The following is a 14613-nucleotide window of genomic DNA, read 5'->3' as shown; positions in this document are numbered from 1 at the left end:
GGCTCATGGTCTCCTTTACACGGTTGGCCATTACTCAGCTACACTTCTCAAAATGAGAGTTAGTTGCTTTACTCAAACAGACTTCCACGGTCTTATTTTAAAACTTAAGGACTGTTTCTCTTCCACTTTCTTTACCCAGCTGTTCCCAGCTACCGCATGATTCAAACCAGCAACCTTACAGATGAAAGTTTGATTCTTGAACTGCTCTGAACTGTATCACACAAAATTTACTCCACAGTGTAAAATAAGAGGGATGTCAGACCGGTTCAGTGATCATCTTTTCAACAACACTGCGCAATCAACACACTTTGCTCTTAAGTTCAACTTAGTAATAGTATTGTTTTACTCAATTCAAACATACAAAACACCCCACACACCCGTCCACCGAGCACCTAGAAAGCACCGGTCCTTGTTCAAGTATGAACAAAATAAGTTTTTATTAGGTCGTGTCCTCAAACTTTGGAAATGTCATCATGAATTCACATGAGTTCTAACTCTAAAAAAGAGATTGTTTTAAGGTCTTTAAGCAAGAGGGTCACTCTATTTCTTGTCTGTGACCAGAAAAAATATCTCTTTAGTCTATTAGTCAGTGTATACAACATACTTTTGAGTTGGTAAAAATATAATATTTCATTGAATAAACCAAATTATTAAAGTAAATTAATTTGCAGAAATGAATAAAACTCCCCAACCTGAGCTACTTACACACTGACTGGAGGCAAATTAACATCATCAGGTGATGAAATGCTACAGAAGGAAAAAACAAGCCGGCCAGTCGTTCATAGTGAGCCTCCTTATTGATCAAAGCGCTGCAGCACAGCACAGTGTGGCACTGTGTCGAGCCCCTTATTTTGATAACGTGAGAGGTAGTGACCTAAGCATCTCTAGGGATCAATTCAAAAACCTTTGCCACAAAAACAGCCAATTAGTGAGCGTGCTTCACTGCCTCTGAGATGAATTCCAAGGGCCTTTTTTTTTTTCATCCAGAAAACGAGTCCATTTTCCTTGCTCCAAGGAAAGCCAAGACCATGAAAACAAACACATAATACAGGATGAGGAAATGTTGTTAATGCAGAAACCAAATGAACTTATCACACGCCAGCTCACTTTGTTTGTTTTTTCTCTGAGCACACATGTGTTTGCTGTTGGTGTCTCTGTGTCCGTGCTTATGTTCCCATGTGATGACTTCCATGGCACCAAACCACAAAACATTCCTATCAACTTAATAGACCGTTTCTAAATGTTGGACCCTGGCAGGACTAAATCATAGCATAAAGGAACATTTTTATGAACTTTTTACAATCAGTATTAAAAGCACCAACATCTAAATACTATTGCACAGCTTTATGTTGTTTCTATGTTGATTTCCATGAAAAGGAGTAGAGTATAAAGACATGAGTCTGCAATGGCAGATGTAAGATACAAAGATGAAAATGACAACAGGATACTCTCTCTATTAAGTCAAGTTCTGGCCTCTCTGGGTGCCTTTGAATCTAAGTTAAGCAGGCTCTGTGGTTCCTAATATATTCTTCTGGCAGCAAGAGACGGCACAAGGACAAATCAGATGTACACTCATTCACTTTTTCCCCGTATTTTTTAAAATGCCTCCTTTTGTTTCCTTCCCTCAAGGGTTTGTGTACATCCACCCTGTCAAAGCTGTTTGATGCTTCCACCAGGTTTGACAGTAAATAAAAGCTGGCTGGGTTAGAGGTTAGGTCAGTGTGGATGAGGAAATGGGGGAAAGAGTACCAAATCAGTTTCCTCCCTGGCTGAGGGGAAGAATATGTACAGCCCAGCATCAGCAACAACAGTAGGACGGTAGGAGAAAACATGATAGAGCCACAAGACACTAAGGAAACATGTCTCCGTTGCCCTGAGCTCAACATCAATTTCTGCGTACAGCCTTGTCAGCAGTGACATTATTCAAAACAGCAAGAGCAAATGTTAATGAGTCCTTATTTGCATATTTATTTTTTTCTTTGTTGAAATGTCACTGATTATTACGTACTATGATGATAAATGCATCTGCTCATGCAGCCTGATGTGTAATTAGCCATTAGGTGGAATGAATAGATCAATTAAAGGAGAGGGACCGGGATTAAGAGAAATCAAACCAGGAGGAATGCAGGAATGAGAAACAAAATAGCACATTAGGCTTGGGGAAATAAAAGCTTACCTCCATGGCTTTTAGATTAGGCCAGAAATCCAGAAAGGTTTGCTCTAATCAAGAAAATGTGTCTAAATTCTCAGCTCAAAGATCAGATCAAAGATATCCCTCGTTTTACTGCATTTTGTAAATCAGGTACTGCTGCCCTTCACACAAGCAAAACAGTTTATTTTCCCCTAAAAATCCATCTCTGTGTGAGCGAGGAGATGTGGATTTCCTGATTGTATTTATCCCCTCCTGGGATAATCAGGTGCCACAGCTCGGTGTATTTGAATTTTTCTAACTGGGTAAAAAGGAAAAAGGGGAGGTGGAAAGGGGAAAATGTTTTCGCTTGGCCTTTGCCTTTTTTCCAAGCCCAACTATTCTCCTGCCAGTGCTTGTAATTCACAAATGAGGAAAAAAATGCATTACTGCGGACCAGATGGGAACATTCCACATGACCAAACCAATCAATCACCTTGGTGGGACGCAGGTGTGACACAGCCGTGCAGCAACACACCATTTCACAGTCTATCAGGCACAAACACATGGTCACCAATCAATGGCACCCTGAGGACCCATGAGGAGGGGTGCTTCTCCGCAGCCTCACTGGTTCATGGCTGATGACTTCATAATCACACATCCATTCTCTCAGAGGAGAGAGGCGATGAGCTCCCTAATAACGTCTCCCACCATGTGAACACCAACACTGTAATGGAAGCTGCTTCGACAGGGACACTAACATGTTCCTCTGCATGACACATTCACATGTGAGCTCCCTATCAGGTTGACAGAGGGCTTTCAAGGGAAACGAGAACATTTAACAAGCTGAAGAAATGTCCCCCAGTTGGATATTCGAATTAAGACAATGTGAAACATCAAAGTACGTGTCGATGTTTAGTATTAGATGCTAAACAACTGTTGAACAGTGAAACAACAGAGAGCCGAGGTGAAGGACAAGGAAGGATACACACATGGGTTAGGAATGCTGATCCAGCTCCAAGCACTGTGGGCATATTTCCTTACACAGAAAACCCCTGCAAACCCTGAGCAGTCTTCAGTTTAAGAACACAAGCCTGCACTAAATAAAACAAAAACACAGCCTGAAGGGCATACATCTTTTGATGAGTGCTCTCTGTGTGGATGGCATTGTAGGCAAAAACTATAGCAGCCATTTAAATGAGTTTTGTTGATTTTAACTTTTTTTTAAATTACCTTCCCACCCCCATATTCCTGGCAATAAAGAAAAGGTCTCATGGAGCCATGCCTCTCTCCACACTTCCCACACTTCACACTCTCGGGGCTGTGCCAGCGCAGGAGAAAATGTCAGGCATTGTCAAGTGGGAGGAAAGGCGAAACAAATGTTTGCATTTTATTAGCCAATCACAATCCACTGCAGTCCGACAAGAGGGGAGTGAAACATTATCTAGTGTTTTGTTTGCCAGCACACCCAGCATGGACACAGGACGCCTGGGCAAGCAGTTGTGACTGTGGAAAAAAGACTAGGTCAAAGACTAGAATATGGCTGGACTGTGTATGAAACGTTTGAGGACTTTTAATTTGAAACAGATACAGGAAGTGGCTGCATTTGGCTGACCAATGGTGTAACTTCATAACTCAGTCACATGGCGTTCATCCAATCAATGGTGTAACTTCATCACTCAATCAGTCATGAACTTTCTCTTTTTTAGGGTTGGCCCATGGATGTATAAAGAGAACTGGACAGAGTGTCAGAGGCGAGGCCCCGTTCATTCCTATTAAAGTAGCTTAGAAGCGCATGAAGCCAAAAAAGCCACTTCCCGCTGCAAAGAAATTATCCAGATGAAAACATACTGCACACACTCTGTGGGCCCCATGCGCCCATAAAGCATGCTCACTAGAGACTTTTGCCAGCTGAGACTGCTAACTTCCGGTTTAGCCCTCCAGCTAACTTGAATGGGGATAAAACGATTTGATCGTGCAGCTCTTCTAGTCTTTCGAAATGTGATCAAACAGAATGGATCAAATTCTAATAGTGAAATGAGTCATTTTGCAGGGGTTGTCACGCTCAAAAAATGTTATCCACCTTTTTACAGCTGCTCTTTTTCCCATGATTGTGTGTGAGAAAAATGCTTTTTGGGCCCCTGTCAGACCCGGAAGTTGTAATTCCAAGGTTTGGCCACAAACCATGGAAACAAACATAGCCAAATTGGCTTCAAAGCCCGGTGCTGTTCCTGGGGGCTTGGGCTGGCCTTGCTGTTGTAGTCCAGCCAGAAATGTTGGCTAGGGAGGTTAGGAGTGGTGGGCATGAGAGTTCAACGTACACCAGGAACAGTAGGTCAGGGTTGCTTAGCTCATCTCAACAAGGACTCAACCTTTGATGTATTTTCAAATTAGTTGCTTTAAGTGAGGAAAACTTTACAATGTTCAATTAAAACCTGACAAAGTTCTAGAGATTGATGTGCAGGAATCAGGTCAATTTCATGCATTCAAGAGCAGAAGGCAACATACACACCACTTGCTTAGTCTCTCCTGTGGTGCAGGGAATCAATTCCCCCCCAAAGATCCAATTCCAAAGAAAAAAAGTCGATTCTTGCACACACTTTTCACCTCTGTATTGATTTATTAAAAAGTGTCAACATTTCGGTCACAAGGACAGATGTCTTGAGAAAGGTCCTTGTGACCCAAACGTTGACACTTTTTAATAAATCAATGCAGGGGTGATAAGTGTGTGCGGGAATTGGCAATTTCATGCATTCTCCATTTTGTAGTGGTAGAGTTACTGTGTTTAAAGAAAAAGAAATGAAGGAGGGTCTAAGAAATGTGAGCCCCCAAGCAGAGCGAGCAAACCCCTACATTCTTAATGCATACACTAAGTTTCGGTTCAACACAACCATCTCACATCTCCAATTTATACCTGGGAGCCATTTCACTTCAACTCAACCCCAGTAACTTTCACTTAATAAGTAAAAGACTGCTGATACACCAATGTCTCTCTTTGTAAACTGGTTAAAATCTAATTAAATAACAGTATCCCAGAGAAGCTTTCTTTTGTTTGTTTTCATATATGTCTTCCACTTCAGTACTTTGGGTTGGTGGGTAGTGTGATTTCTCAAATAATAATTTTCTGCATCACACTGTTCTTTCAGCTGCAAAAAAAACAACAAAATATTTTATTTAGAAGGACAAAGACTATGAATGCCCAAGTGTCAGGTTAGATTATGGGTAGTGAGCTATTTTTTCAAGTTGGTCTCATTTAGAAACAACTGTAGCTTAGCTTTAATGTTCTCAAGACAACATTTGTAAATATAAAAAGATGTAAAAAAAAAAAAAAAAAAAAAAAAATCAATGCCAACACTGTATCTGTATGCCATCAGTCAAACATGTCTGCTATATGTGGAGCTTATGTCTGGAAACGTGTCCAGCCATCCAATTTAACACTAAGTTGCATACAGAACAAGGTTTGTGTACTTTATACAGTTCTCGATCTGGCTCAGTTACAATAAATAAAAGGTTTCTGCATTGAAGATCACGGCCACTAGATAAAAAGACTCGATGGTCACTGGCTTGTTTTGATGTATATCGACGCTACACAATGATAAGATATTCAATGCTGTTGGCAATGGCAACACCAAATACTGAAGTCAGCAGACTTTAATTGTTCCAATAACAGTAATTCTTCTGAATGAATCATTTCCCTTTTAGCTTTGCACTTGTATTCAATAATCTCTAACATTCTTCTTGGCATCAGCTGCAGGCAGCGTGAGGCGAGAGAAACGAGAGAATGGGGGAAGGGGAGGAGAGAGAAAGGAAGACAGAGATGTGGGATATACAAGAAGGCCAACAAGCACAATGGATCTTAGTGACAGAATCTGGATTTCCAAGAAAAAGTTTAAAGTTTAAAGACGAAAATTGACTCTTTTTGTTGTGCAAACATCTGCTGACACATGTGCATAAGTATCCTTAGCTCATTTACCAAACAAAGTGGCCTTGCCACTTCAACATACATAACAAGCATTATCTCATATAAAATACAGTGAAGTGACTCAAACGGACTACATCACACCTTTGCACTGATTAAAAATACAATTGAGGAGCTCTGAACCCTGCAGCTGCTTCCTCGAGCCTCGTTATGTCATCATACCTTGGTCATACCCCAGCTCTTCTTTCCTCTTTAGAGAGACAGCCCTTCAGGCCTACTGAGACTACAGCTGATCCAATGCAGCTGGGCAGCCTCACCAGCCGCATGCTGGGGGCCAGGGCCTAAGGAAGGCAAGGCAGGGGCCGGGCAGGGCCAAGATGGGCTGAGAGAAGCACGGGGGGCGGGGACGGCTGGGGTGGGGAGATGTGGGCGGCATGGGGATGGAGAAAAGGGATTTGCGTCCTTTCAGCTCGTCTTCAGCTCTTCATGCTCCACTGACCGCAGTAATAGATAAGCACACCCTGCAGCTCTGCATAATGACCGGCTACATCCGATAAAACTGTACTGCACCACATCTCATCTTCCCTGCTCTGCTCTCTGTTCTTGTCATAAAACAGTAGATATATATATTTTGCAGTTATCATTTCTGATAAAGTGATTCCTGTAAAAAAAAAAAAAGTTTAACATGATTTCAACCGTCTTCAGCTCTGACTGTGAAAGCTTGCACTGAGTACATGTGAATGTGTACAGTATGTGTGTGTGTCTGTGTGTACTGTATGTACGAGTGTGACTGACAGAGTGGGGAGAGGGAGCAGCATTGGCAGCACCTGTGACCCACACTGCAGTGGAAACTGAGTGCACACCTGAACAGCACCTGGCCACAATCACAGCCCCGGTCTGAGGAGGGTCTCCCATGGGACGCAGCATTAGCACATGACACCTGCCCCAGTAAAAACACACTCGGGATGCCAGTGTGACGTGGGATTTGATACTTCATAAAAAGCGTTCAAGACCAACTACAAATGAAAAAAAAAATATATATAATATTTTCTAGTGCAAAACACTCTCCAATGCAGCATGGCACCATGACACAATTTATGTACTTTTAAAATGTCAGTGAAACAACTTCACAAGAGGAAAGAAGAAGTAACCACAGTGGAAAATTTCACCTGATTAATAGGAACTGAGACAATACAGCATTTATATGTAAATAACAGAAAGTAGTCTTTCATTACTTTATGTTTATCTAACATGGAATCTTAAAAAGGATTAAATACAGGGATAGTTTCCACTGTCGGCCATGAGTGACAGACACCTGCACATTCAAATTCAGCTGCTGCCTGCAGTGGGAGGATGCTGGCGATGATGTATACAAGTCTGTCAGACAAAATCTACAGACAATCACACACAGGTAGTCACATTAAGGTCACATGTGGGAACAGGATGCATGAGGCTGGTTACGTGTGTTGATGACAGCATTAAGCTGATTAGTTTCTATGCAAAGCCAAAGCTGTACGTGTAATATGAATGAAGCACACCAAAGAAACGTGAGTATGAAATTACAATTCAGCAGTTGTGACCTCACGCATGTTCTTTCCAGCACATGGCTGGTCATCAACACAGTTACACAGTAAAAACCTAAACCTAACTATGTTTCAATAAAAATCTAAAGGGAAAAGTTAGATGCTTGTATTTTTTAAACAAATTAAAAATAAAAAAGGGTATAGAGAGGTACTGAGTAATGTATAAGTAGTCATATTTCATCACAATAATCACAGACATAACGATGCATGAAGCAGACAGGAGACGAAGGCTTGAGCTCTTGGTCCAGTACTTTGTGAGGAAAATGTATGTTAGTATTTGTCTGTGTGTGAGTGACCACGTGACAATGTTGTAGAGACAAAATGCATCTTGACAATGTTGTAGCCCACAACCATGACACACCTTGCAGGTAAAGCTGGATTGGTAGACGACGCATTTTGGTGGTGGTGGTGGGGGGGGGGGGGGGGGGGGGGCACTGCTGCCTATAGCGCAGATATTGATTTACAGTTAAACATCGGAAATCACCTGTTGACATCACGTACATGATCAGGGTGTATCACGCTTTAATTATATCCCCCACATTATCTATGTTTACATTCTTTCATTTACTTTGGATACAGAGCGATGGTGGGTAACACACATCCTTACAGAACTGGCTTTACTTCCAGGTAATTTATAACGTTATATCCCCATGTCTCATTACTGGATCGGAAACTACCGCCGTGAAATCCCTGTGTTTACATTCTTTCATTCATACAATGTAGCGATCATGGTGAACGGAGAGTCTGCAGTGTAATGGCTTTGCAAGATGTGAGTCTGTCTTCACTCTCAACAATCTCCAATGACATCAGAAACTTTAACAGCCAATAACAGATCTCACAACTGCAGCCCTGATGTGAAGCTCCATTTTTGAGGAGGCACACGTCAGCTACAGTGTACCCCTGGACTCTACGCACATAGCATAGGTACAGTGTAACTCCTTAATGTACAAGTATGAATCAGTTTTTTAGTTGTCCAATGTAGGATAGATTACTACACAGAGGGCATGCCCTTGATCAAACTTTGACTTGAAACATATACACATTAACAAATAATTTCAGACTTAAAAATAATAATAAATGAAACAATAATGGTCAGGTGTTTCCTATAATATCTTATCTTGATTATATCTCTGTGAGGTATTTCCCCTACTTTTCTTTATTCCCATGAAGGGCCACAATCTGTGACCAATGACCGCTGTGACTAGCTTCATCAACTCTGCCTGGCAAATTAGCACAAGAGCTTTATAGTGTTATCTGAGGTCAGGCCTGAGAATCAAAAGGATTTTTACACTCAGTGGAAAACAAGATCAGTCCATTAAGTAAATAATGATAAAAAGCAAACATTAAGCAGTGTACACACACACACACACACACGTCCAATCACAAATTCCCGTGAATTGAGGGAGCAGAGTGCAGCTCTTTCAGTTGTAGCTCAACGCCTGTGGTAATTGCCCAGATTGCTTGAAATCAACCTCCCCCACTGACTTCCCCTCATTTAGCTGACACCACAAGAAAAAATCTCAGCAGGTAATTAGATCTAACCATTCCTTGTCAGGGCTATGAACTGTTGGCTATCCCTGTGGCTAAACAATTAGGGCAACCGAATGAGAGCCAACCCTCCACTACAAGACCTACAGAAGACTTCAAGTCAAGCGTGTCTACATACAGAGCAGGAATTTCATCCACTGAACTCATCAGCTGCAGATGAGCATGAGACACTCAGGAATAACAAGTATGTGCATTTTTTTAAAAAAAACCAGAAAGGTTAAAGGATAATACATTTATTTTTTGTGATGGAGTCCAATCCAATCATGGTTTCAAGTCATTAGTGAACGTCATGTCATTAGGAACAATAAAATGACAATTTGAGTTACCGAATAGTGAAATTAAGCCCAGACATCAGTCTAAAATATCAATAAAAACCTAAAACCTATATGTTTTGCACATGTACATGTAATCCTATGTAATAAAGTGCTTTTTAAGTGTTCAGAGGGAAGAGTGGGGTGAAGAATGTATGGCTGGATGAGTGTCACTGCACAAGTAGCAAAGTGTTTTTGTAACTAAATGGGAGCAGACATACTTATATACGCCAGGGTATGAAAATATATCTTATGCTGAGAGGTGCATTCATCACACAGCCACATTTTTCCATCCAATGTAATTCAATGTTAAGCAGATGTGCAGTACATCTCTGTGACAATCAATACTTGAGGTGAGACAAGTTCAGCCACAGGAAACTAAAACTGTACAACTGCTAATCTCTTTGAATGATATGTCAGTGGACTGTCCGACTGCGGCCTCTTGGGCAGCATGTGATGAGTTGAGTTGAGTCAGAGGGACTCACATGGCTCGGACTGAAAAAAGTTTGTCTATAGTGCTATGAGCATGAACAATGTGGCTGCCACCTGTCAGGCAGCATGCAGTGAATGACGTGCAGGTTAGTAAGAGGATTGAAGCACAAGAGGGCGGGGCTTAAATGCACGTGAGGCCCAGACCAGCTGATCCATTGTCTGTACTAACATGGGAGCCGCCCCCCTGGGGAGAACAGTGTCATCGTTAAGCAGTCAGTGGCTCGCCGGCATTCATCCAGACCCCCATTCTTCAGCATCAAACCCACACACACACTTTCCTTGTGAGACCGTAGCGTAAGTTCAGTGGAAACAGTTGACTCTATCTCAGTTTTGAAATCAATTATTAGAGGTATGGTTTGTGTTACTGAGCAAAGAAAATGTGGCTTAGGTTTACATAACAAAATCCTGTGAATCAGCTTACTATTCAGTTGTTATAACTGACAAGTTATGTGTAAAAAAACTGACTACTAACAATCCAATATTTAATTCCCATGGAGTATAATTTACCAAATATATAAATATAACAGAATAAGCCCCCCTCTCCAACCATCTAATATCCACTGTGACTGTATAATCTAATCTATAATCTTTGTTTATAAACGCCAAATAACTCACTCCTTGAAATCCCCAGAACCAATAGCTGGCCTTTTCTAATCAAAATGTATCTCAACAGTTAAATATTTATACTATAGCTACATACAAACTGACATGATTAATGTTTTTCATTGTCCCGCAGCCTAAAAGGGATTACTGGTCACAGTCATGCTATTCATATTTATTAATGCATACTAGAATAGACTGCACCTCAAATCACATAGAATTAGTTGTGCATTAGCACGAAACTACACAGAGTATCCATACTGTCCAGTGTTTTTATAATCGGGTATAGTTATGTGTGTCATTCCAGTTGTTGAGGAGTGGCTCTCACAAGAATGTTTTAGCAGTACAGAGGTCCAGTGTGTTTACAGTAGATTCATTATGAAAGACGTTTATACAGGAGTGAATACGTTTACATTTCTGAGGTTGTGAGGAAGAGGTGAAATGACGACTTCATCCTGAAGTAGAGATTATAAATGTGTGTGAATGAGACAATTACATTTCATAAAGTGGTCATAAAGTTGTTTTTTCCTTGTATAAGATATAAATCTGTCCATGTCAACTCATATTGCACAAGTACCATCTTCTGAGCACATGCAGACAAACATATGCAAATCATAATACACAAAGCAATAACACAATATAATATAAAATTAGTTACTGGTTGTCTTTGGTTTCTTTGATCTGCGTTACTATTTAGACATTTGGTGGACACATGCTCAAGGCAGCAGCTGCGTACTCCACAGTGTTGCAGTAGGACGAACACTGGTTTCAACATGGAGTAGTTTATTTTTCAAATTTAATTTTTAAGAATCTATTTAACTTCTTGGCATTTTTTTTAACCAGACTGACTTTGTCCATTGTCTTCAAACTCTAGAGAACCTTAAAAGAAAATAAATCAGATTGTGATGCAAGTAGTCGTATTACTGCCTGCAGAGTTAATGATGAAGGATTATTTGATGAACAGGAGAGACATTTTAGATGGAAATACCTCCCAACTTCCAGCAGCAAAAGAAAAGATTTTAGTCTGTTTTTTTTCCAAGGGGAAATTTCTAATCAGTGCTGCATTTTTTTTATACAAAGCAGGTTTTAGATCTACTGTGATAAACATATCCATGTAAACATGGAAAGTACGTCATTAAGATTATGAATTGGGCACTTCCCATTAGGAACAATACACTCAATCAGAGGCAGGAAACATCAAGAGCTGCTGAGGGCGCTGACACAGCGAGCTGACAGTTGGCTACCTTTACTTTGTTGTTGACCATCTTGTAGCCGATTATAACACAAAGTTTTTGCGACGCAGTTTGACTGACACAGTTTGCTTTAGACAGACCTAATCAGTAGCGTTCTGTCCAACTGAGTAGTGGAGAACGCCAGTGAGATTAAGTTTTTTACATATTTAGAGAATGTTCTCTTTAATTTTACCCTCTATCTTGTTTTTCTTTTTCCAAAAGCCAAAAATCATTTTATCCTCCTTGGCGATGACTATGAAGTAAACAATTACAGCATTCACGTTACACAGTAATCTACTTTTACGTTTTATTGTCCAACACAGTGTGAACCAGTCTCAACGTTGCCTTAGGCTAACCGTTTACCCGACATCTCACCTCAGAATTTCATTCACCTGACAAAAGACGGATTATTTGGCCAACTCAGAAGTTCAGGAACCAACAACAAGAAAATAGTGAGATGGTGCTTGACTTTAAACAGCCCAATCAGCAGTTTAGGAAACTGACTGACTGAATTTAACTGTTACTATCACTACTACAGGAGAAATTGTTAGCAAAAAAAAGTCCTACCTATGAGCATAACTGTATATTTCCCTGCATGGTTGTTCTACCTTGTTTAATGATAAGAAATAAACCTGCAGACATGATTTAATGAGGGTACTAAAAACTCCATAAGTCCATGTAAATCCCAGATATTACTGTGAAAAAAACAATTTAATAAGACCATACTCATGTTGCATTCCCAGCCCGAGATAAGCACAGGCAATTCCAAGTTTGCAATCATGCTGTCTAAATCTGACATATCACTCCAGCAGATCACATCCATATTCTGCAGCTTGTGCACATAATTACAGATGCAGTCGAAAAGGGAGAGAGACACATTGTGTGTGTGAAACAGTCATGTGATCAATTACAAGGAAAGATAACATTTTGTTTCAATTCAGCAGCAACCATTTGTGAACTAATCACTTTGCTTGGAAACCAGTCTCCAGGGCCATTACATAATGAGCTGAGATGTAGTTAGCCATAAAACTGTCGAGTGGTTACATATCATGACAATGCCAGGCCAAAGTGCAGGATAACACAGCTTTTCATTGTTATAATGGGAGAACATGTCATAAGTCAATAATACACTATGTGTTTAAAGGGGGGAATTTCTCAGTGATTATTATTGTTTTATTTTTATCTTTAATAAAAAAGCTTCTTGGATTTTCCAAACATGCACCAGAAAACCAAACGGTCCAATCAAGGGAGCAATGATTCAACTAGAGCTGCAACTGACAATTATTTTCATTATAGATTAATCTATCGATTATTTTCTTGATTACTCGTCTATGAAATTTCTGAAAATGGTAAAAAAAAAAAGTTGATCACGGTTTCTGTGGCATCCTTAAATTTCTTGCTTTGTCTCAGTAAACAGTCCATAATCCAAAGATATTCAGTTTACTATCATAGAAGACAAAAGAAACCAGTAAATATTCACATTTAAGAAGCTGGAACCAGAGAATTTTTGTATTTTTCTTTAAAAAAATTATTCAAAACAATGAATCAAAATAGGTGACGATTAATTTTCTGTTGATCAACTAATTGGTTAATCGTTGTAGCTCTAGATTGGACTAACCCAAAAAATGTCATCTACAACATTCAATAATCGTCAACAAACTCTCTAAACGTTTGATTCTGCGAGATGGTCTTTGATTCAACTGTCTGTTTAAACCACCACCCTGCTGCCAATGTAAGTTGCTGAGGGTGGTTGTGACGGTTAGGAGACAGCTTCTTATGACGGAAAGCTATACTGATGGCGTGACTTCTAGCCTGGGGGAGGGTCATCACAGGAGGAGGAAGAGGGAGATAGAGAAAAGGGAGGGGGATTAAAGGAGGAAATAAAGACAGCAGGAGATGGAAAAAAAAATAGGCCTGTGGCCTAGCAAGCCTTTCAGTACTGCTACCTCCAGATGCCTGATGTTCCTCAACCCCAATCAGGCATTTTTTTTTTTACAGGATGTCTTTCCACGACCAAAGGGCATGTATGAAGTGAGTTGAAGAGAATCACTTACTTACCCATTATGTTCGAGTTCATAAAAGGTGTTGGGGACAATCCTTCATGGGACACTAATCGACTGTCACTCAAATGATCGCCGTAATGAGGGCTGTCTGCGAAACCCTGGGGGAAGAGATCAGAATATTAAGCACGTTATTGGGCAACTTCACAAATTGAGTGCTATGGCATACCACTAATGAGGAAGGGAAGAGCAAAACTGGTCGGTTATGCAAATAAACCGTCCCCTCTAAACGCATTTACAATGTAGGTGATGGGGGACAAAATCTACAGCCCTTGTCTTGCGCAAAAATGTGCTTAAAGGTTTATCTGAAGATAAACCTTCAGCAGTCTGAGTTAGCCAAATCGAGTGGATATCTTTCACAGTTACAGTCTTTTTAGTAAAAAAAAAATCACTCTTTGTGTGTCGATGGACAGTGTTTTCCTGTGGGAGAACAGTAACAAAAAGAAAGAATTTGTCACTTAAATGACTAACTTTGAAAAACATTGACTTTATTTGACTTGTTTGGACAGCTAGAGCCTCATATTATCTTCAAAAAACTATTAAATATTTTTTTCACAGAAGGAGGACTGTGTCCCCCATCAATTACATTGTATGTGCATTATGAAGGATCCTCTAATGGTCAGTATCAAAAGATGGAATGATTGCAGCAAGGAAAACATCATTTGGGCATCTAACTATTGTTTTAAGACAGACTTGAAAAAATTTGAACATATTCTTAACTAAAACACAAAATGCCCCAC

At 40.2% G+C, this 14613-nt stretch overlaps 1 protein-coding gene across 6 annotated transcripts in view; it reads right to left on the bottom strand.

The window, feature by feature from the left end:
• Positions 1-14613, bottom strand: part of tcf12 (transcription factor 12) — an 88321-nt gene that overhangs the window by 52442 nt on the left and 21266 nt on the right. For all 6 annotated transcript variants that reach the window (XM_042421016.1, XM_042420930.1, XM_042420690.1 and 3 more), the window contains exon 5: positions 13872-13974. In XM_042421016.1, coding sequence (XP_042276950.1) covers positions 13872-13974 — 103 coding nt within the window. The remainder of the gene's footprint in view (positions 1-13871; positions 13975-14613) is intronic.

The sequence above is a fragment of the Thunnus maccoyii genome, chromosome 1, assembly GCF_910596095.1.
Source record: "Thunnus maccoyii chromosome 1, fThuMac1.1, whole genome shotgun sequence".
Classification (NCBI taxonomy): Eukaryota; Metazoa; Chordata; class Actinopteri; order Scombriformes; family Scombridae; genus Thunnus; species Thunnus maccoyii.
The sequence above is the reverse complement of the archived record's forward strand: the minus strand, read 5'-3'. Positions and strand labels throughout refer to the sequence as shown.